Below are 23,289 nucleotides of genomic sequence, written 5' to 3'. Positions count from 1 at the left end.
TGCAGCAGTAAACAAATTGAGCGGCGAAGGCCTATACAATAAGAATGCAATGTTTTCAGGTTTGTCTTTAACCTTAAAATTGTGGACAAATTCAAATATCGATCTCCTTATCATTCGCCTCATTTATTTCAAAAAGATCAATATCCTCAATCTGAAGACCAGCAGATTTTAGTGCAGGAGGGATTGCAGCAGCAGGACCAATACCCGTGACAGCAGGATCCACCCCAACCGCAACAAAGCTCCTACAAGATTTTAAAAACTGATTATTCATTTCGTTACTCATAAGTCAATGATGATATATCCAAAGTAGAATTCAGAACCAACTGAAGATAATGCCCCCTTGATCTACTCCAAACTGAATATATAAATAAGAGCCCAGAAAAACTAGGGAAAAACTCTTCTGACTAATCTGGATTTCCCAGATGCTCTCAAGGACGTGTTAACATGGAACGAAATAATCCAGTTTCAACTAGCAAGAACCAATATGCCCGACATCTTGATTGCGCTAAAAATGATGCAAATCGAAGTAAACAAATTATCTTGAAAAAGAGGCAAGCCCAATATATATTTTGCATAATTCTAAACCATGTGAATGGAGACTACATTCATCTCTGCAAGAAAAGCAAACCTGAATATGCCAGGTATAGGCAACTCTTTTCGCATTGCTACATCTCTCCTCATTAGTAGCACTGCTCCAGCACCATCACTCACTTGACTTGAATTGCGTAGATTATGAATCCAGCTTAAAATCTACAGGAGGGAAACAGCTAGCTGTAGATATTTTAGTCTAAAGAACAGAGTCACTATAATACCAGCCGTTGTGCTCCCATCCTTCTTAAATACTGGTTTAAGCTTTGCCAGGCTCGATACTGCAGTCTCAGGACGTATTCCATCATCTACAGATATCGTGACTTGTTTCTCTTCTCCGCTTTTTGGGTCTACTATCTGCAAGTAATGCCATTTCATGTTAAAGAACAGAAAACTGAGCTTTCGCCTGGGAGGCTCATGACAATGACACTACATCAACCCTTCTCCCAATTAGGTCTATAACTATGTTTTGTAGCTCATGACAATTATTGACCTTCTAAATCTGCCATAATTGGCCATAAGGAGGAGAGCATAAATATAGCAGGGCGTCGCTGCTTCAGTTACTCCCAAAGTGTGCCATGCTTGGTTGACAGGAAAATCCCAGAAGCTGCTTATTTTCCGTTCAATGGAAAAAGAAAGGTAAATTACAATAAACCACCAATAACTTTTAGTGTTTTGCAGTAAACACCCCAAAACTTCCAAAATCACACTAAATCCCCAATAATTTTCAGCAGTTTGCAGTCCACTCCCGATAACTTTCAAAATCACACTAAGCTCTTTTGAAATGCTAAAAAAAACCCAATAAGTTCCTGAATTTTGCAGATAAACCCCATAAATTAGAACAAAAAAAACATGAAAAGACATTTTGAAGGGCAATTTCAGCAAAAGAAAAAATAATCTGGGTTCAGGACCCCTAACCTGGGCGCGAGCAAGAGGAGAATGAATAACAAAAAATGAGAAATTTTTGTTTTTAGGGTTGAAAATGTAAAAAGGTCGTAAAGTTTTTTTTAATAATTTAAGAGGTACTTTGGTATTTTTAACTCATGTGAGTTGCACGTGCCACGTTAGATAAAACGGGTGCTCAATTTGGGGATTTTCTGCAAAAGCTATTGGAGTCTACTGCAATTTGAAAGTTATTGAGGGTATATTGCAAAACGCTAAAAGTTTAGGTTCAGGTTTAGGGTGATTTTGAAAGTTATTGGGGTTTACTACAAAACGCTAAAAGTTCTAAGGGTTTAGTGTAACTTCTACAAAATGCTGAAAGTTAAAAGGTTTTAGTGTAACTTACCGAAAAAAAATGTAGATAAATTTTTTCAGGAGCCCAAGGCAGAAAGGTGTTGGCCCCAAGCATAGTCTACCCGGAAAACATGTATACTGGATGAAACATAAATGTTCATCCACCTAATCATATTAGGAAATTACTTATGCTTTTACCAGTAATGCCTCATGATTAGAGAAAGATTTATCTCCAAACTGCACCTTCTGTGAGATTCTATACCAGAGCAAAATTTCACCTACAAGATTTCTGGATAAACAAAAACATAAGCAACCTAACAAGACTAATTTGAAAATATTTTCAAAGAAACTTCCCTGAAGACCTATTCCAAAATTTCAATCATTTTCTACCAGACAAATAAACCTAAATGGAGTCATATAACGCTGGTAATTACCTACAAAAACTCTGTTAAAAAGTTTCTTCTACTTGGATCCCAGATATCAATGGAAATATACGTAACGGATGAAGTGATAAAGACTTTCACCTTTGTCATCACAGGAACAATTTCATCTTTAAATTTACCAGAGGCAGTTGCTGCTGCAGCTTTCTGATGTGATTCAACCTAAAGCATACGGCCATTTTCGACCAACAAATCGGATGTATATAGGAGAAACTTACAGCAGCCTGATCTTGCTCCTGTCGGGTTACACCAAAACGACGTGCTGCATTTTCAGATGTAATTCCCGTAGGAAGGAGACAATCTTGTGCTTGGAAATGCTTCACCTGAAGCATCAAAATAGTTGTCTTTCAGCAGTATGAGAATATGCCCTCAAGGAATTTTGTCCAAACATAAGCAGGTGTTTGATTTGATCTGTGACAGAAAGCATATTTTTGGGTTTATGGATCCTTCCATTACAACTTGATTCATACTCATGGATTCCAACCCAGCCCCAATACCTGTAGTGAAATAAAAACAAATTAGAGTATGATTTGCAAAGTCGATTTATACTTAATAACAAGATAAATCACATTGACTTACCATTATCATAATAACCAGCTTTTATGGCACAGCTGCAACATCAACAACTGCTTGAAGAGCAGAGGAACACTGCCTGTTCACAGTTCTGATTGGAACAGTTTCTGTGCACCACAACATATCGCTAAGGATAGAATTCAAGTGTACAAATCATGGGAAGGATAGGGGACATGGAAATGAAATTACCAGGAAAACCAGCATAGAATGCAGCCATCCTGCATTCATTTGCTCTTTGAGCACCTGGAGCTAAGACTGTACCAACCACGATATCACCAACTTATTTTGGATCCAGTTTCGTCTTCTCTATTACTGCCTATGATATTAATTTGTCACAACAGAAAAACAATATTACAACTCGTTTATGACACTTCATTACAGAATTTACTGTTGGACATTTGGACATGAGACAACACTTGGACATAATGTATAGTATATAATTAACACTTGGTCATGACGAAACATTAAGACACCCTTTTCCTAGGACTGGGACACTTCTCATATGATAAAAAGGAGACATTGAGACAAATTTGTCCGCAATAGCTCCTCTCATCTAACTCCATTACTCCTTCCCGCACCTCCCATAATATATTCTTCCTTTACTCAGTAGTTAATTATGTTATCTATCCACAAGGCCTGCTATTAGCTTACTAAGACAAGTATAGGAAGAATAATATCTGAACTAAACATCATATGCCATATCTTTGACCAGATTCATGGTTGATGACACACTCTATATGTTAGGAATTTTATGGAGATTAATCTGCGGAATTAAACACTAAACAAACAACGGTACCAATGAAAATATCACACGCAAACAAACATCAAGATTTAACGTGGTTCGGCAAATCGTACCTACATCCATAGGGCAATCCAGAGAGCAATATTCCACTATTAATCAAGAGTACAATCCTTCAAAGTCATACCCAAACTTGAGGATCAAATCATAAGAGAAAAAATACACCATTACCTCTAGGGAACCAAAACCCTAAAACCCGTCTCACCATAAATCTCCAACATCCGCGGAGAAACCAACACCGTACCCTTGACGACGTCGTCGTTCTGTTGAAAATGGCTTTTGAATCACTACAATCGGACAACCGAGCTATTCGGAATCTCAATTTTCTCTCTTTTTCTCTCTCCCCTCGGAATCTGCGCAACCCCTCAACAGACTCTCGGGTTACTGTTCCTGCAAATTGATTACAATGTCTCTCTCGTGAGGGATCTCTTTTATAAAGGGAATATTATTCTTCCCCCTCCTATTCCTATTCCTATTCTATTGCGATAGGTCCCTCAAATCCTTATAGCATTAGGATTTAATTAACCAAGGTCCATCTACCTTTTGTGAGCCCCAATTTGAACTGGACCCACAACAGTGTTTGTTGGAAATTTGCAGTAAAAAGATAATGAAAGAAAAATTGACTTGTATTCCTCTCAAAATCAATTACAATTTGGATTCCGATTACAAAAGAGAAGAGAATGAATTTGATTCTCCCCTTTATTTAATTCTGGGTTCTTCACGGTGGCGATGAGATGCCTCCCTCGAATGCTCGCGTCGAGTTTGCTTCTCGTTGACGATCCGAACGTCTTGATTCACTGGAACGTGATCTTCTCCTCACGATTTGACGCTGTGGAGAACTTGCGTGGCAAGTTTTGGAAAATAACTCTTGACGAGTTGATAACTCTGAACGAGTTTTAGAAGAACTTGCAGAGCAAGTTTTGAACTCTGATCGAGTTGATAACTCTGAACGAGTTTGAACTCTTGAAAAAGAGTTGATTTGAACCAAAAGTCGGTTATAAGCCAAGGGAATGCTCCTGTTGTTGATCTCCAAAATCCCAGCCGAAGGATGAAGGCTCTTCTTCTTTGCTACCAAGCTTGCTCTTGACCGAATCTCTCTCTGTTGATGAGAAAAAATTCCATCCTTTAACTCAATTGAGTTTCTGGTATTTATAGGGGATTAAGGGTGGTAACTACCCCCTTAATCCGCTCTTAAGTGGAGCGAAAATCCCTCAAATTGTGGAAAAAAACAGTTCCTGGAACTGTTCATTGCGTGCTTTGAACGAGTCAAACGCTGAAAAATAGCGTTCAGGGCCCGAACTCTGCGTTTTTAGACTAAAAACGCAGAGTTGGGCCTATCTTGGTGGCTGAACGCACAGGCAGATTCTCTGTGCTAGGGCGTTAGAACGCAGAGCTGAACTCTGCGTTCAGCAGCACGGTTTGAGAGATATCTGCATTCTAATATGAAGAGACCGTCAATTTGTAGTCTCTTTTGCTAGAGCTTTGCACATATCGTCCTCTTGTAATCTTCGTCTTGGCTCCTTGAAAATATGAGAGTCGTCAGATTGTAACTCCCGATGTTGATTGTGAAGGCTGTTGAATTGGGGCCTTCATTAGTTGTTGTGAAGGTCGTCAGATTGTAACCTTCTACGTGAAAGTCCTCAAATTGTAGCCTTCTGGAAGTCGTCAGATTGTAACTTCCATCATCGGTGTTTGATGGGGGATCAACTATCTATTGTGATTTTTAGACAGCCTACAGAACCCCCTCCAAAGTTTTTGAAAGTTCGCGGTTGACTGGAACGAATTTTCGGAATACTTTGGATCTCAACTCTGATCTTGGAGCTGTTGATTCCTTGTCACAAAGGAGTTGTTCTCTGCACTCGCTTCGAAGGTAGCTTGGTTGAAGGGATTTGCCACGTAGGACCTGTGTGAAGGTATGCGTCATAATCCTGCTTCTAGACTGTGGGGTGGACCCTGCATTTTGAACTTGAGATGCGGGTTTTACCGTTGCATGTTGAATTTGGAACATAGGTGTGACCTCGACGTTTGGTTTTTTGCATCGCGGGTCAACGTTTTGACTTAAGACATGGAAGTGGCTTCCGTGCATTTTTGACTAAGTCTTTGAGACTTGTCTTTGGCGCATCTGTTTTAAGTCTCGACTCACATCTATTAAGCTGATGGGCCTGCAAATGTGCGTAGGATTTTTGGCAAACCCTCAGCCACCAACGGATATGATAAGCCTTTACCGACTACCGTTTGAGTCGGGCTAGCATGTGAATTATCTAGGTCCGTTCCACATGTAACGTTGTGCTAAGAGAATGAACTCTATTAGTCTTGATGCTATGATTTTGAATACATAGACTTTGTCATTTTGACGGGAAAAGACTAACCGACAACACGTGTTAGGCGTAGACTTATCTCTATTTAGGGATCGAGATAAAGTCCCCCATGCGTGTGAGGCATGGATTTTGATGTCCTTTTCACGGTAAAAGACTAACCGGCAACGCGTGTTAGACATTGACTTATCCTACCGGCAACGCGTGTTAGGCGTAGACTTATCTCTATTTAGGGATCAAGATAAAGTCCCCCATGCGTGTGAGGCATGGATTTTGATGTCCTTTTCACGGTAAAAGACTAACCGGCAACGTGTGTTAGACATTGACTTATCCCTACTTAGGATTCAGGATAAAATTCCCCATGCGTGTAAGGCATGGATTTTGGCGTTATTAATAACGACCTGCTACGATATTGAATACGTAGGCTTTGCTATTATTGCGGGAATAGGCTACCCGGCAGCATGTGTTAGATGCAGACTTATCTCTAATTAGGGATCGAGATAAAGTCCCCCATGCGTGAAGGCATGGATTTTTGGTGTCATTTCTTCCTGTGTAGCTTGAAACACCGAAAGAATTAACAAGTTCATTGGGAGGGTTGACTGTTAGAGGTGTTATGTTAACCTAACAGTATTTTATGGACCTATCGCTCTATTGAAGAGAGTCGATAAGTTAATTTGGTCATCAGAGGTGTGGTGTTAACTTGACGAGTTTGTGGACCTATCGCTCCATTGAAGAGAGTCGATAAGCGGATTTTGTCAGAGGTGTAGTGTTAACGTGACAAGAAAAATATTGCTATGGAAGCAATTTTGAGGACTTATCGCTCTATTGGAGAGAGTCGATAAGTTGATTTTGTCAGAGGTGTAGTGTTAACGTGACAGGATTTGTGTTGCGATTGGAGCAACTTTGGGGACTTATCATCCTATTGACGAGGATTGATAAGTGAGTTTTGTCAGAGGTGTATTGTTAACGTGACAAGAATTTGTGTTGCGATTGGAGCAACTTTGGGGACTTATCATCCTATTGACGAGGATTGATAAGTGGGTTTTGTCAGAGGTGTATTGTTAACGTGACAAATTGAGAGTGATGCCAATTGAATGCATACTCTGTGGGGATGATGATCGTCAGAAGTGTAATGTTAACTTGACGATGTGAAAGATTCGTTACTCTTAATCCAATGGATTCCAAGTAACCAACCCCCAGTCTTGATTAAGACTTAGCAGGGGAATAAAAAGAGGTAGACAAGGCACATCACCTAGTGTGGTACTATCCATGAAGTCGGAATAGAGTCACATCACCAGGTAGGCCATTATCTGATGAGTTTGACTATCAGAGGTAACTGTTAACATGATAGTTGTTGGACCCGTCATCCTACTGAAGAGGATTGACTTCAGTGGCCGTAGTATCTTTCCCTTCTGACTGGGAAGAGTGAGCCTGGTCCAGTTGCTCAGGAGAAGATTGAGCTTGGTCTGATTGCTCGGGCTGATCTTGCCTACTTCGTTCTTCAGCTTTGATCCTGGCAATGATTTTTTGAGCCTGCTCGTCTTAGAGATTAGTTGTCTCCAAGAACGGTATTCTGCAACTCCTATTCGGGCTAGGAGGTCGGTTTGTAAGTTGTGTCGATAGGTCTCTACTAAGGTAGATTGTGTCATACCTGACGAACACCGGAGAGCCATGGATCGGAACCTTTTGACATAGGCTTTGACGGACTCCCTCTTCTTCTGCTTAGTGGCGAGAATGGTATGAATGGAGACTTCTGTATCCTCTTCAAAGAATCTTGATAGGAAGAGTCTCTCTAAATCCGTCCACGTTTGGATACATCCAGCAGGCAGTTTCCTGAACCATTCAAAGGCAATTCCCTTGAGGATGCCAGTGAACAATCGAGCCAGCATGGCATCGTTTGATATTATATTTCCAGTCTGTGACTTGAAATGATAAATATGTTGGTTTGGTGATCCCGCGCCGTCAAAAGTTTGTAGCGTCGGGACCTCAAACTTTGGAGGATAAAGGGCTGCATCCCATTCGGCAGGATAGGGTCTGATAACTCCCTTATCTTGGAGCTCGCTTCTGTTAGCAATGGCTTTGAGGCGGGCTTCCAATTCTTCCATTTTGGCAGACTGAAGATTCTGCTCGTTCTCATTCTCTCTTCCTTCATCAGAGGAAGATTCCAGGTTGTGGGCTTCTTGGTCAGAAGCTGTATCCTCAACCACTTTTCCCTTCCCTTTGCTTGTGTGAGGTCGGGATGAAGAGGCTTTTCCTCTCCGGGAAGATTCTTGCCTAAGCGGCGAATCTGTCTCCTGAAATTTGGCATTGTCTGCGACGATTTGAGTCAACATGGCCATGAGTTCATTAATGGCCTCCTGCTGAGATTTGAGCATGGCCTCCTGTTCATCAAGTCTCTTAGCGAGATCTTCATGGTTTCCCGTCATATAAGCGAAGCTCTTATGTTCAACAAAAGAGCTTGATGACTGAGACTCTGCAATGGCTGAGAGTTCGTCATCGGAATTAGTTCCTCTGGCTAAACTCCGATAGTTGACAGGGGGAATGACTCTTGTTCGCGTCCGAGTACGTTGGTAGATTTCTTCAAACTCGTTAGTGATTTCTCTGACGCTTGGAGAACGATCTGTCTCTGACTCGTCAGAATTAAGGGTTGATGATCTCCCTCTACCAACCATGTTAGAAGTGACTCCAAGGTATTCATCCTCTAAAGTCCTCTTCCTATGAGGATGTCGTCGATTATTGAGCAAAACGACATTCGTCGGTCGGTTGAACATCGACAGCAATTCCCGCAAGTCAGAGACTTGGGATGAACCTCTCACAGAGCGTGAGGGTAGAGATGGAACCCCCTGTCCATTAAAGGATGAGACTGGCTCCTGGTGAACATGGATCTTGAGTCCACGTTGATCTTTTTGAACACGACAAATCTCATCGTGTTCTGAAGAAGAAACACGAGGGTCGTGTTCTGTTTTACTAACGCTAGACCGAAGTCTGCGTTTTGTTGATGAAACGCACCTTTGCCGGTTGCGTTTCTGAGAGTTGCGTTCTGCCAAATCCACGCAGTTTTGAAGGCTGCGTTTTGATTGCACAACGCACCACTGAGGGCTGCGTTTGGCATAAACTGAGCCCACTCCTTTAGAGGTAGGGCTGCTCGAGTAATCTCGGCGACTAAAGGAGAGGGTTTCCTTTGGCATAGGAGCAACCTTCACAGAGCGTGGGGGTAGAGATGGAACCCCCTGTCCGTTAAAGGATGGGACTGGTTCTTGGTAAACATGAATTTTAAATCCATGTTGATCATTTTGAACACGACGAGTCACATCGTGTTCCAAAGAAGGAACACGAGGGTCGTGTTTAGCTTGACTAACGCAAGACCAAGGTCTGCGTTTTGTTGATGAAATTCATCTTTGCCGGTTACGTTTTTGTTGGTTACCGCAGTTCGTAAGTCTGCGTTTTGGATCTTGAACGCACTCCTGAGAGTTCCGTTTTGGTTCTGAAACGCACTCCTGAGAGTTGCGTTCTACCAAATCAACGCAGTTTTGAGATCTGCGTTTTGAATCTTGAACGCACTCCTGAGAGTTGCGTTTTGGTCCTGAAACGCACTCCTGAGAGTTGCGTTCTACCAAATCAACGCAGTTTTGAGTTCTGCGTTTTGATGTTGAAACGTGTCTCTAAGGGCTGCGTTTTGATTGCACAACGCACCACTGAGGGGTGCGTTTGGCATAAACTGAGCCCACTCCTTTAGCGGAGGGGCTATTCGAGCAATCTCGGCTAAAGGAGAGGGCCTCCTCCGGCATAGGAGCAACAATTGGAGCTTTAGTCTCCTCAGAAACTTTGTGGATCTTGCGCATAGCCTTGGGGCTAAAGGATCCAGAGGAGAGGGCCTTCTCAAACTTGGCTTGATCGAACTCGATAATCAGAGTTTCAACGGTCGTTCCAGTGAGATGAACGTCGGATTGCACCACCACTTCTTCGTAAGAGAAGCTTGTCCCCAGCAGAGTCGCCATCTTTTGTTTGTTGGAAATTTACAGTAAAAAGATAATGAAAGAAAAATTGACTTGTATTCCTCTCAAAATCAATTATAATTTGGATTCCGATTACAAAAGAGAAGAGAATGAATTTGATTCTCCCCTTTATTTAATTCTGGGTTCTTCACGGTGGCGATGAGATGCCTCCCTCGAATGCTCGCGTCGAGTTTGCTTCTCGTTGACGATCCGAACGTCTTGATTCACTGGAACGATGTCTTCTCCTCACGATTTGACGCTGTGGAGAACTTGCGTGGCAAGTTTGAAAATAACTCTTAACGAGTTGAGAGAAAATTCGATCCCTTAACTCAATTGAGTTTCTGGTATTTATAGGGGATTAAGGGTGGTAACTACCCCCTTAATCCGCTCTTAAGTGGGGCGAAAATCCCTCAAATCGTGGGGAAAAACAGTTCCTGGAACTGTTCATTGCGTACTTTGAACGAGTCAAACGCTGAAAAATAGCATTCAGGGCCCGAACTCTGCGTTTTTAGACTAAAAACGCAGAGTTGGGCCTATCTTGGTGGCTGAACGCACAGGCAGATTCTCTGTGCTAGGGCGTTAGAACGCAGAGCTGAACTCTGCGTTCAGCAGTTCAAGCAACACAGGCGCACATGCCACGTTTGGGCTTTAACTCTGCGTCCAAGGCTTAGGACGCAGAGTTAAATCTCTGTTGGAGATTTGAGACGCACAGGCCGTATGCGTTCTGAAATTGGAAACGCACAGGTCACTGGTGCGTTGAGGATCAACTCTGCGTTCAGAGTTTGGGATGCAGTCGAGTCTGTCGAAGAACGCACGTTAAGTGTGCGTTTCGTGATTTAACTCTGCGTTACAGAGTTTGACGCCTGCTAAGGAACGCACACTTGTGTGCGTTTTGAACTTGAAAAACGCAGAAGTGAATTTCTGCGTTTGAGAGAGATTGTTGGCTTATAACCTCGTCCATTATAACATTGCAAAGGCCATTGCTTATTGATCTTTGCCTGTTATAAAATATGAGAGTCGTCAGATTGTAACTCCCGATGTTGATTGTGAATGCTGTTGAATTAGAGCTTTCATCAGTTGTCGTGAAGGTCGTCAGATTGTAGCCTTCTACGTGAAAGTCCTCAAATTATAGCCTTCTGGAAGTCGTCAGATTGTAACTTCCATCATCGGTGTTTGATGGGGGATCAACTATCTATTGTGATTTTTAGACAGCCTACAAACAGTCTCCTCTTCTAGTCCAACGAGTGAGTATGTCAATCTGTGACTCCTCACCAGGAGTTCATGCCGGCCAATTACCGACACAACTTGGTCTTCTCTCTGGAGATGGTCTTCATTAAAATATCTACTAGATTATTATCTGTGTAAATCTTCTGTAGCTTCAGTTTCTCTTTCTCCGTAGCTTCTCTAAGCCAATGATATCTCACATTAATGTGTTTTGTCGTGGACTAGAATGTAGAATTCTTGCTCAAATCAATAGCACTCTGAATATCAATGAAAACCTAATAATTATCATGCTACAAGCCTAAATCTAGCAGAAATCTTCTCAACAAAACCATCTCCTTACCAGCTTTTGTAGCTGTAACATATTCCGCCTCCGTTGTAGATAAAGCAACACACTTTTGTGACCTGGACTGTCAAGATACAGCTCCCCCTACAAAAGTGAATAACCAATCTGAGATAGACTTCTTGTGATCGAGATCACTTGCCATATCCGCATCTGCAAAATCATGTAATACTGCATTCGAACCTCCAAAACTCAAACACAATCTAGAACTACCTTTCAAATATTTCAAGATTCACTTTACTCATTCCCAATGAACTTTCCCTAGATTAGAAAGAAACCTGCTCACAACGTCAACTGCATGAGCTATATCTGATCGAGTGCAAATCATGGCATACATTAAACTCTCTGCAACTGAAGAGTAAGGAATATTCTCCATCTTACTCTTTTCTTCATCTGCAGTCGGGCAAAACTTCTTACTAAACTTCAAATGACCTGCAAGAGGAGTACTAACTGATTTGGCATCTTCTATGTTGAATTTATCAAGTAACCGTTCAACATATTTCTCATGTGATAACCACAACTTAATGACTTTCTTGTCACGAACAATATCCATACAAAAATCCGTTGTGCCGAGCTCAAATCCTTCATGTTAAAGGATTTAAATAACTTCTTCTTCAATCCACCGATCATCTGACTGTCTTGACCAATAATCAACATATCGTCCACATAAAACAAAAAGATAATGAAGCTAGAATATGAAAATCTCTTGAAATATACACAAGAATCTGTAACTATCCTCTGGTAGCCATGACTCAACATGAAATAGTTACATTTTTTATACCACTGCCTGGGTGCCTGCTTCAAACCATAGAGCATTTTCTTCAATCTGCAAATCATGTGTTTTTTCCCTCCACTTTAAAACCCTCCGGCTGCTCCATGTAGATCTCCTCCTCCAAATCACCATGAAAAAATACAGTCTTCACATCAATCTGCTCAATCTCTTCCTGTATAGCCTGAAACCATCAGTCATTGTCTTTATGAGTCTGTGCCTCCTGAAAGCTCTTTGAATCCCCCTCTTCTGTCAGCAAAGAATACTCTGAAAGAGGATATCTCGTGGATAGTCTAAGCTCTCTAGCTAATCTCCTAAGCCGTGGCTCTGCAATCTCTTGCTGCTGGTGATGTTCCCTTGCTGAGGAGCCTCCTGCTCATGATCCTGATCATCTTCTCCTTGCTCTAGTATCTGACAGTCATCATGAATACCATCATTATGCATCTGCTCTATATCTATAGGATGCAACTGTACTAGAGCCGGCACGGGTGTCATATCTAAAATCTCATTAGCAACACTCTCTGACTGTTTTGCTCTCTGAAGCAAAGTTTTAAATATCGGTTATCGGGGATTTATCGGACGGCCAAAATCCTTATTTGATAACGAAAATTGGGGATATATCAGAGATAAGTAGTATTTATCAGAGTGATATACTGGATGATGTATATATATAATATAATAACTAAAAAATATAATCTAATCATGCTTAATGAAATATAAACATATCAAAATATAAATCATCATGTTTAGAATCACTAACTAATTGTAGAAAGCGGGTCGGGTCGGGTTTAAAAACTCAACAATCCAACTCAAAATGCCCGACCGATAATCCCGATAAAAAAGCCTTACTTATTGGCCGATAAGTACCGATAAGTACCGATAACGCCGATAACTTACCGATAAACTCTTCAAAACGATAACCGATTACAAAACCAACTTATCCTAGCAGAGAGCTCTTAAATCCGATAACTAGGTCAATAATATCGATTATCGGCCGATATTTAAAATAATGCTCCGGAGATCTATAATAGTCTGGTCCTCATGAAAAATCACATCTGCTCGTCTGATAATTCGTATTTTTTCTGGATCCCATAGTTTATAGCCGAACTCATCTTCTCCATAACTAAGAAAGATGTAAGGAACCGCCCTATCATTAAGCTTATATCTCTTCTCCTTCGGAATGTTTATAAATGCCTTACAACCGAACACCTTCAGATGAGAATAGAAAATATTTTTTCCCGGACCAAACCCTCTATGGAATATCAAAATCCAAATGAACTGAAAGAGACCTATTGATTATGTAGCATGCAGTATGAACAACTTCAGCCCAAAAGCTCTTAGGTAACTTTGACATCTTCAACATGCGTCTGACTTTCTTCACAATGGTCATGTTGTACCTCTTTGCAATTCTATTATGTTACGGTGTGTCGGGTTATCCTCTGATATCGAATACCATGTTTGTAGAAATAATCTCTAAACTCAATAGAAGTGTACTCTCCTTTATTATCAGTGCACAAGCACTTCAACTTCTTTCTTGTTCGTCTCTCCATCATGGCATGAAACTGCTGGAAGATTAAAAACACCTGATCCTTTGTTCTTAACAAGAAAACCCACATCTTTCGCGATGCATCATCAATAAATGTGACAAAATACTTATTGCCACCCAAGAACTCCACCTCGATAGGACTACAAACATCAGAATAAATCAAATTTAGAATATTATCTTTTTTTTGAAGACTTACTAAAAGAAATTCTATGTTGTTTGCCAAACAAACAATAATCACAAGAAGTGACAAACCTCTGGCAAAAGAAATGAGAGTCTTCTTTGCGAATATAAGCAACTCCTTGCTCATGTGCCCGAGTCTCCTATGCCACCAATTGAGAGCGTCACTGTCTTGAGTCACGCTCAGAGAATCATATGAAGCATTCGCTCGAGTCTCGTATAGATTGCAACATATACTTCCTCTAGCCACCATAAGAGAGCATTTAGCGATTTTATATTTTCCTCCACCAAAAAAAAAATTATATACTATTTGGTCCAAAGTAAGACCCGGAATCAAGTTAAGTCATAAATTGAGAACATATCGCACATTCTTCAAAATCGATATGCATCTGGTATCTGTCTGTAAGTGTATGTCACCAAGTTTCACAATCTTCGAGTAGCTAGTATTGTCCATCTTCACATTGCCAAAGTCACCTACTTTATACGACGTGAAAAGGTCCTGATTGCAGGTAGCATGACATGTAAGGCCTATATCCACTATCCACTCAGAATTCTAACTTGTAATGTGCATACAGTCTTCTTCCCTAAAAATGAGAATAACATCGGCCTCAGACAAATTAGTTGTAGTGTCACTGTTTGCTTCCTTCTTCTCATCTTTCTTTTCATCTTTGTTCCCAACTTGTTCTTTCTTCCATGCCCAACAATTCTTCTTGATATGACTCGGCGTTCCACAATGAAAGCAACATCTCTCTTTAGACTTTGATCTGTCCTTGGATGTGCCACGACCTCTAGACCTATCCTTATACTTGCTCCTACCCTTGTACTCCGTAACAAGTGCCCATGAATTATCTATGCCGGTAGACTTTCTCCGAGTCTTCTCATTGAATAAACTACTAGTAACCATACTCATCAATAACACACCATTTGGAGCTGCGTTGTTGACCGTCACCACCAATGTCTCCCAACTATATGGCAAAGAACTCAATAGCAATAAAGCCTATAACTCATCATCGATAGTCATCTTCATGGTAGCTAACTGATTAATTAACCTCTTAAACTCATTCAAGTGTCCTGCTATGTTGCTTCCTTCTTTGAATTTCACATTCACCAACTACCTCATAATAAATGTCTTGTTTCCCTCGGTTTTCTGCTCGTAGAGATCCTCAAGTTTCTTCCAAAGAGACTTCGCATTAGTTTCATTCGATACATGATGAAACACACTAACGCCGATCCACATCCGAATATAACTGATCGCCTTTCTGTGTTATTTCTTCCACTCTCTATCGGTCATCTTTTTTGGCTTGGCTTCATCTTTCAATAGGGTTATATAAATCTTTACAATATATAATATCTTTTATCTTGAACTTCCATACTTATCAATTGGAACCATTCAATTTTATCATTGTGTCAAAACTCTCCATCTTTTTCATCCCAAAGCACGTCTCCAACCAGAGCTCTGATACCACTTGTTAGGAATTTTATAGAGATTAATCTGCAGAGTTAAACACTAAACAAATAACGACACCAATAAAAATACGTAATGCAAGCAAACACTAATATTTAACGTGGTTAGGCAAATCGTGCCTACGTCCACGGTGCAATCCAGAGAGTAATATTCCACTATCAATCAAGAGTACAATCCTTCAAATTTATATCCAAACTTGAGGATCAAATCACAGGAAAAAATACAGTGTTTCCTTTAGGGTACCAAAATCCTAGAACCCGTCTCACCATAAATCTCTAATGCCCGCGGAGAAACCAACACCGTATCCTTGCCGACATCGTCATTCTGAAGAAAATGGTTTTTGAATCACTGCAATAGAAGAACCGAGCTATCTAGAATTTTAAATTTTTCTCTCCTTTTCTCTCTCCCCTCAAAAACCGCGCAACCCCTCAACAGTGACTCTCGTGTTACTGTTCCTGTAAATTGACTCTCTTGTGGGGATCTCTTTTATAAAGGGAATATTATTCTTTCCCCCTCCTATTCCTATTCTATTACGAATGAGTGCCTCAAATCCTTTTAGTATTAGGATTTAATTAATCAAGGTCCATCTACCTTATGTGGGCTCCAATTTGGACTGGAGCCACGACACTATAACCTCTCCACCCAATTAAATATTGGTAGATACAATTCGTCACCCAAATTAATCGTTTACTCCCATCCTTCGTACCACCTATCTATTCGGACACCCGGCAATCTACGTCATCCAAGTGGAAGAGTTTATGCTCAGTTGTAAAGAAGGTACTAGTGTTGGAAGCCATCATAATCATTCAAAGAATCAAAGGCCCCTTAAACACCATCAACTGGTACTACCATATGTATATATTTATTAATGTAAGAACAGTGAAGTACATACTTTGTCTAACCATTCCCGTGCATAGCAAAAGGGTTTCTAGGGGAAACTACAACATCAACAATCAGTTGACAAGTCATAGGCCTAACTGTTCACATGATTCCACCACTAGGGAAAACATATGAATGAAAGGTCATCATATCTCACATACGAAACAAAATGATAATCCGAACCACCCGCGGGTGGGACACATGGTTAGCAGCACCATGGGGGAGGTGGACTCCCTAGGTAATTGTGCCCTGTTGATCTTGTGTTCCAATCCCTTACCATTTCACCTGTGGTCTCCTTAGGGTGGGGGTGGTTAAGGAGACCCGGGGTTTTACTGATTAGCTAACTCAGCCCGTCTCTACGCACGTTGGTTCGAGTTCCTCTGGGTTAGCCCTGCATGTCCCCAACCACATGGGTGTGGGCCCCTCATATGAGAGGAGGGTGTGCCCCGTGCGGGAGTGCAGAATGGGGGATTCGAACTATAGAAACTAGGCGGACTCCAAAGGAGTAGAGTTGAGCGAGCTAACCGGGTTTCCCTTGTATCAAAAAAAATGATAATCCGAATAGATAATATTAAAGATTTAAGACGAACCTTTAGGACAGGAGCTAACGGGTCATCAGGTAATGTATCTTTAAAACCTCCTCCTCTTGGGCTTGCAAACTGCAGTTCGATAAGCACTAGACAATAGCAAGACCAAAAAAACCAAGACAAGCGTCAAGAGGATAGAATCCTACGACAGAAGCAATGAACTGAGAATCGACAACCAAACAATTTTACAATAGACAGTCTATATTGTAACCAGATAATGTTGATGGTATTAATTATGCGGAAAACATGTGTGACAACATAAAATACAGAAACTAGTGCTCGGAAGAACCTACATCGATCTCAACCCCGCTTAAGCGCAGCTTATCCAAATATGTCATCACTAGTAAAAAGAGGTCCAGCCCCAACAGGTGGACGCAACCGTTGGGGCTGGTAGCACAGGCCCCAACGGTTGAAACCGTTGGGGCCAAGTGCTTTTAACGTGAACACCATAGAGGGAAATTTTCCTCCGTTTATTTTCGCCAAAATTGAAAAAAAAAAGAAAACAAAACCCCCAAACATGCCCCGTTCTCTCTCTCACACACATCAAAAAACCCCCAAACACCCTGTTGCGCCTTCTCTCCTCCCCTCCCCCGCCACCAACTCTGAACTCGCCGCCCCTGGAGGTCGCCGCCGGAGGTCGTCGCCGCACCTGGAGTTCGCCCTATTCTCTCTTTCTCTCACACATCAAAAAACCCTCGTCGGAGGTCGTCGCCGCCCTTGGAGGTCACCGCCGCCGTAGAGCCCTTCAGTTTGCCGCCGCCGTTGACCCTGCAGTTTTTCGCCGAACCCCCATCAAAAAACCGCCTCTCCTGCTCAAATCGGACCTCGCCGCCGTGGACAGAGGTGACATTCGATTCCCCAACTTGCTCAAATTAAAGTAACATCCATTTTCTCTCATATTTGGCATATTAATTACAAAATCTTCTAATAATGGTGAGACTGCCCAAGAGAAAAGAGAGATTATTTTTACTAATCTTGTGCAATCTTGTGTGCAGGAGCAAATTTGAAACATTTTCTTGTTTCTATTCGGGGAGACTGAGTTCCATATTGATTGACCAAATTATTATGTTATATTCATTTCTTTTCAGAGGATGAACATGAGGCTTGTCTTTAAGCCTTGTCAATGCATCATCAAATCATTGATGTCAACTTTTAATCTTGTTTCCTCAATTTTCTTTATGAAAAGCAGATTAGTTTTCAACATTTTCAATCGTATACAATTTGTGGTTTTTTTCGCGCTCTTTTTGTTCTATATCAAGAATTATATGCATGGAAAAGTGTATTTGTATCTGGCTGTCAACTATGATATCCTGCACCTGATAACGATTGTGAGGTCTTCATTGTCTAGAGTGTTTATTAACTTCCAAGTTCAGTTCTTCATTATTTGGTTGCAGCTATCCATCCTGATGAATGAAATAGATGCAGACCTTAATTTTCACAATTCTTCCATGTAAAAGACATTGTTTGTGCAACTTCAGTATGTGTATGTGTGCAGTAAATTTGGCATAGTAATGACTTCATTATATACCCTCTGAATGATCCTCTCTTTCCTATGATCTCTTATAAGCAAGCCTATTTGCAATAATCTCTTGTTTCTCTGCACATAAGATGAGGGATAAACATTTTGAAGAAATAAAGAGATGATCTTTTCAAGAAAGAGGTGTTCGAAGGGATCGATAAAAAATGGTGCGATCTCTTTAAGTTTTTTCTTCTAATAGGAAACATGTATATGGTTAACAAATAATTCAATGATTGACATGTGCTTATTTTTGGATCACAATCTAAATCTTACATTTTTGTGCAGGCGGAGGCAACAAATAAATAAAGATAATTGAGAGTCAAAGAAGCGAGGTCCAAGGTCTGAAATGTTCTGTGTGTACTTTCTCTGCATTAGTTTCTAATTTACTGGCCACCATTCTGTCGTTTCTTCCTCTCGAGCTCTGCTATGGTATCTATGGCATCAAACAACTCACAATATTTGTGAATAATCATTTATTCACCTTCCAGCCCACATGACTGTTACACTATAATGGACTTGTTTTCCTTTTTAATTTTACACTGATTTAATTTTCCATTTAGGAGGTCAATTAAGAATACTGGTTGCAAGTTAAAGGAATTAAATGAAGTATCTTACTGGATGAACATCTAAAGAGACTTTAGTCTTTGGTTTTCTAAAGACATCTAAGCGAGCAAATTGATGCTCGGCATCGTGTATATCTAAAGACATCTGCAGATCCTTTAAAAATATTATCTTGAATATCTTGTATATTTGATTCCTCACAGGCCTTCTGCAGTCCTCATGTATTCTTTTCGGTATATTTTCCTCACAGGCCTTCTGCCAATTGTATATAGAAGTGATTTTATTACTGTTTTCCTCACAATATATTGCTCTCTACCTCTTTTTATCGTCCGTTTACTTATTCATTTGGTTTTTTTAGGATATTTCTATTTCCCTGCTCAAAATAGTTCTCAGCAAGATTGAACTCATCAAGTGCTCCAAATCAGGTTCTCCTAATTTTGAGTCTCATGAGGTTGAATGCTACAACTTGTAGTTAGTAATTGCAGAATATATGCACCTCAGGGGTTCAGCGAAGGTATACCAATTTGTTCATGTTTATGGCTCTCAATTGCTTTTGTGTTTTTCTCCATGTCCTAACCTTCTTCTGTATATTCTGTATATCCCTCAAGAAAATGCACTTTCATGACGGTGATGAGCTTGAGTCTGAGGTTGAGCTTGAATATCCCAAGTCTTCTTTTTAGAACATCATTCACTATTACATAATTTGTTCCATAAGTAATTAGTTTAGTTTCATTTTCCCTCTAATTGCTGAGATATATTCAGTTGGAGAATAATTTTAAAACCCAAAACTCTGCCAACTAGAGCTTTGGATATGATTTACTCTGTCAATTAGAGCTTTGGATATGATTTTGCTTTCTCCTTCATGGACAATTTACAAATTGTAGGTGTCGTATTATTGTGCTAGTGGATGATTTTAATATAGAAGTGTTCATTTGTGGTTAGTTCATTGGAACTTCTTTGTGTAATCTTTAAGCTGGCTCTCGATTTAGCTTGCACTTCCATCTTGTAGGGAACAGGTTGCTAACCGTATAGATTGGAGACTTCATTATGCAACTAATCTTTGTGGTATCAAGAATTCTGCTCTCATCTCACAGGTATATATTAGCATACACCTGTATATATTAGCATATATAATAGATAAGTTTGGTACAAAATGCTTTATTGTTTCACTTGTTTTATCTTATTGTGTACAAAAAAATGCTCACCATGATTGTATTTCACGGCATGCTGTGAGCATCATCAAAATTTTGTATGTGTTATATGCTTATTTATCAATGGTCTTATAATCTAGTATGTCTTGCATACGTACCCAGTTTGTTGTTTCAGTGAAATGACATTAGCAGTGTCTTTCTATAAAAGGACTTAGAATTCATGACCAAATTGTAGTTGTAATATTTGTCTCGGAGAAATTTCTAGAACTTCGGAGACCTCAAGTGAGGTAGTGGGCCTCTCAGTGACCATATTGGGGAGATTTATAAGTTTTATTTAATCGTCAATTTGTATTTATTACGATTTAGCTATTTGGTTGGTGAAACATATAACATCAAGCTATGTCTGCTGAAGGAGATGTTTTGTAGGAAATTATTCTGTGTTTGTTAGCTTTTAAGGCATTTGTTGTATTCTTGTGTTTTGTAGGAAATTATTCTGTGTTTTGTATTGTAAACTAACATATTCTCTGTGTTTTGTAGGAAATTATTCAAGTGGGAGTAGAAGAAAACCACTGAAAAGGATGAACCTCTTAAGTTGTTTTAATTGCAAACTAACATATTCTCTATGTTTTGTAGGAAATTATTCAAGTGGGAGTAGAAGATAACCTAGATGATGGTCAAGATTAGCTTACATTAATTCATAGTTGTAGACAATTTTGCAAGTGATATAAACAATGAAAATGAAAGTGATGTAAATACTATGAAAGTATGGTACAAATTTGTGTAGTTTTGGCTGTGAAAGCTCTTCGGACATAATATTTGTGTATATTATTTTGAGACCTTATAGAAATTTATTGATATTAAACTTTCAAATGTAGTTCACTATCTTGGTGCAACAAATTTCGCATTAGAAGATACATATTTTAACATTTTCCCTAGCTCAAAAAAGCTGTAGTATAATCTCATTGTTGGTGAACATCAAAGGGAAATACCTATATATTTTTATGCCTAGGGATCTTTCAGAGTTGTGCAAATAACAGCACCAACAGTTTGAACCGTTGGTGCAAATAGAAGCACCAACGGTTTCAACCGTTGGTGCAAATAGCAGCACCAACGGTTTGAACCGTTGGTGCTGTTATTTGCACCAACGGTTCAAACCGTTGGTACTGTTATTTGCACCAACGGTTGTAACCGTTGGTGCTTGGTTTTTTTCTTTTTTAAAATTTTAGTTAAAAAACAATCAGCACCAACAGTTATAACCGTTGGTGCTGATAAAATAACCGTTGGGGCTGACTTTGCCCCAACGCAATCTGCCCCAACGGGCTTTTTTTTTTGCCCCAACGGTTTCAACCGTTGGGGACACTATCTGCCCCAACGGTTTGAACCGTTGGGGCTGGCAGACTTTGTAGCAGTGCATAAATGAAGTAAGCAATAAAATTTACAAGTTTGCTTAAAATTAACAACAAATTAGTGCTTTAACAAAGAAAACTCAATGCCATATCCCAAATACAGATTAAAGACGCACAAATTAATTTAGGCTAAAATATGAAAACACTTACGCAACGATGACGACATCATCGCCAAAGCTCGAATTCCTCAAACGCGCAGCACCATCGCCGGCAGCGCACACGGATGCCTGCACAAAACCAACATTTCAAAAAAAAAAAAATCGCAAAATCAATCTCCCAATTTCGAACTACTCAAGAAAAGTAAACCCTAGGGCACGATCCGATGTAACCTACCGCTAGCGTCGACGAATCATTCGAAGGAGGAGGAAGGAGATGATGAAGGAGCACTCTCTGCCTATAATTGATCGCCTTGTCCGTTACGAAACCTTGATCTCGATCTCGATCTAAATCGCTCTTCACCCGAGAAGATATTTGCTCTCGGTAGAAAACGATACCTTCAAGAGAAAAAAGCTCGAGTGACATCCAAAGCCTGCATTTATAGCGGACGAGCTGAGAAGGCGGTTAGATCACATGGATGAAGCTAGATTAGACCTGAATAGTTAATTGATTTAAAGCTGGGTCCCACGTGTCATTGACTGGGCGTTCATTTTAATCCAGTGCGAGAAATTTATTTGATACTTGAGCGGATAGTTTCAAAGTGCTCGGGGTTGTATGTATTTTAGTAATGTGGGGTTGGATGGTCAACAGCTGTGATATCCGACGGTTGAAATCGTAGCGTAACGGCTACGCCCCAGTATTGTGTAGCTGATGGGGGTTGAGACGTGGGAATGCGTGCCGTTAGCTTTTACGGTTGTCTGAAGGAAAATTTTGGCAGCTGTGACGCTGGAGCAGAACAAGATTGTTAATAGGGGTGGGGGGGGTATACGGATATACCTCGGTAAGAAAAATTTATAACCATATCCGCTAAAATCGGATACGGTTACGGATATACCTGCGGATATATGAGCGTATATGCATGCGGATACAAAACGGATATGAGAAAACTAGATAGTATGGAGAAAAACATAATTCATGTGATACAAAAGAGTTCGTTAATATGTTCATTATAATTGAAAAATTAAGATTAGACATCCTAATCATCAAAATTAATCACAAATCCATAACCTAAGAATCGAAATTATCGTAAGAGTATGATTAATATATATTAGGATATTTCGGATACGGATACAGATATTTCACTACAAAACCATATCCGTAACCATATCGTATCGGTTATAGATTTGAGTAACTATATCCGTATCCTAACGGATACGGTTACAGATATTTCCTCAGATACGTATATGGTTTAGCGCCCCTAGTTGAGATCCATATTAAGAATATCTGACCAAATTTTATGAAATTTAAAGTGTTTTTGGATAATAGTCCCTTACATCTTTGATATTTGAGATTAGTCTCTCAGCATTATGGAAATTACTATTGGGTCCCTGGTTCTTTTATCTCGCTGTTGTTACTCTTCCACTGACTAATTTAAAATATTTTATCAAAACCAAGCCCTTCATTCGAATAAGTCAGTGGGTCTCATGTTCACAATATTTCATGTTTCAATGGTCTTCGAATATTTCAATAATTGTTCAAGATGGCCGTTCTATTGTATTAAAAATCATTAACAATATCCTTAAAATTCTGTAAAATTATGAAAAATTCAACTTTAATCTAAAT

General features: G+C 40.0%; 1 protein-coding gene and 1 pseudogene across 1 annotated transcript; both read right to left on the bottom strand.

The window, feature by feature from the left end:
- LOC109830748 lies at positions 7-22,092 on the bottom strand (annotated as a pseudogene).
- LOC109830758 (3-ketoacyl-CoA thiolase 5, peroxisomal-like) lies at positions 92-2,596 on the bottom strand. Its single transcript, XM_020398123.1, has 6 exons — positions 2,483-2,596; positions 2,263-2,426; positions 2,023-2,113; positions 813-945; positions 629-710; positions 92-242 (listed from the first exon to the last, which is right to left on the bottom strand). The coding sequence occupies exons 1-6, from the start codon at positions 2,594-2,596 to the stop codon at positions 92-94; spliced, it is 735 nt and encodes a 244-aa protein (XP_020253712.1).

Source organism: Asparagus officinalis, chromosome 1 (assembly GCF_001876935.1).
Source record: "Asparagus officinalis chromosome 1, Aspof.V1, whole genome shotgun sequence".
Classification (NCBI taxonomy): Eukaryota; Viridiplantae; Streptophyta; class Magnoliopsida; order Asparagales; family Asparagaceae; genus Asparagus; species Asparagus officinalis.
The sequence above is the reverse complement of the archived record's forward strand: the minus strand, read 5'-3'. Positions and strand labels throughout refer to the sequence as shown.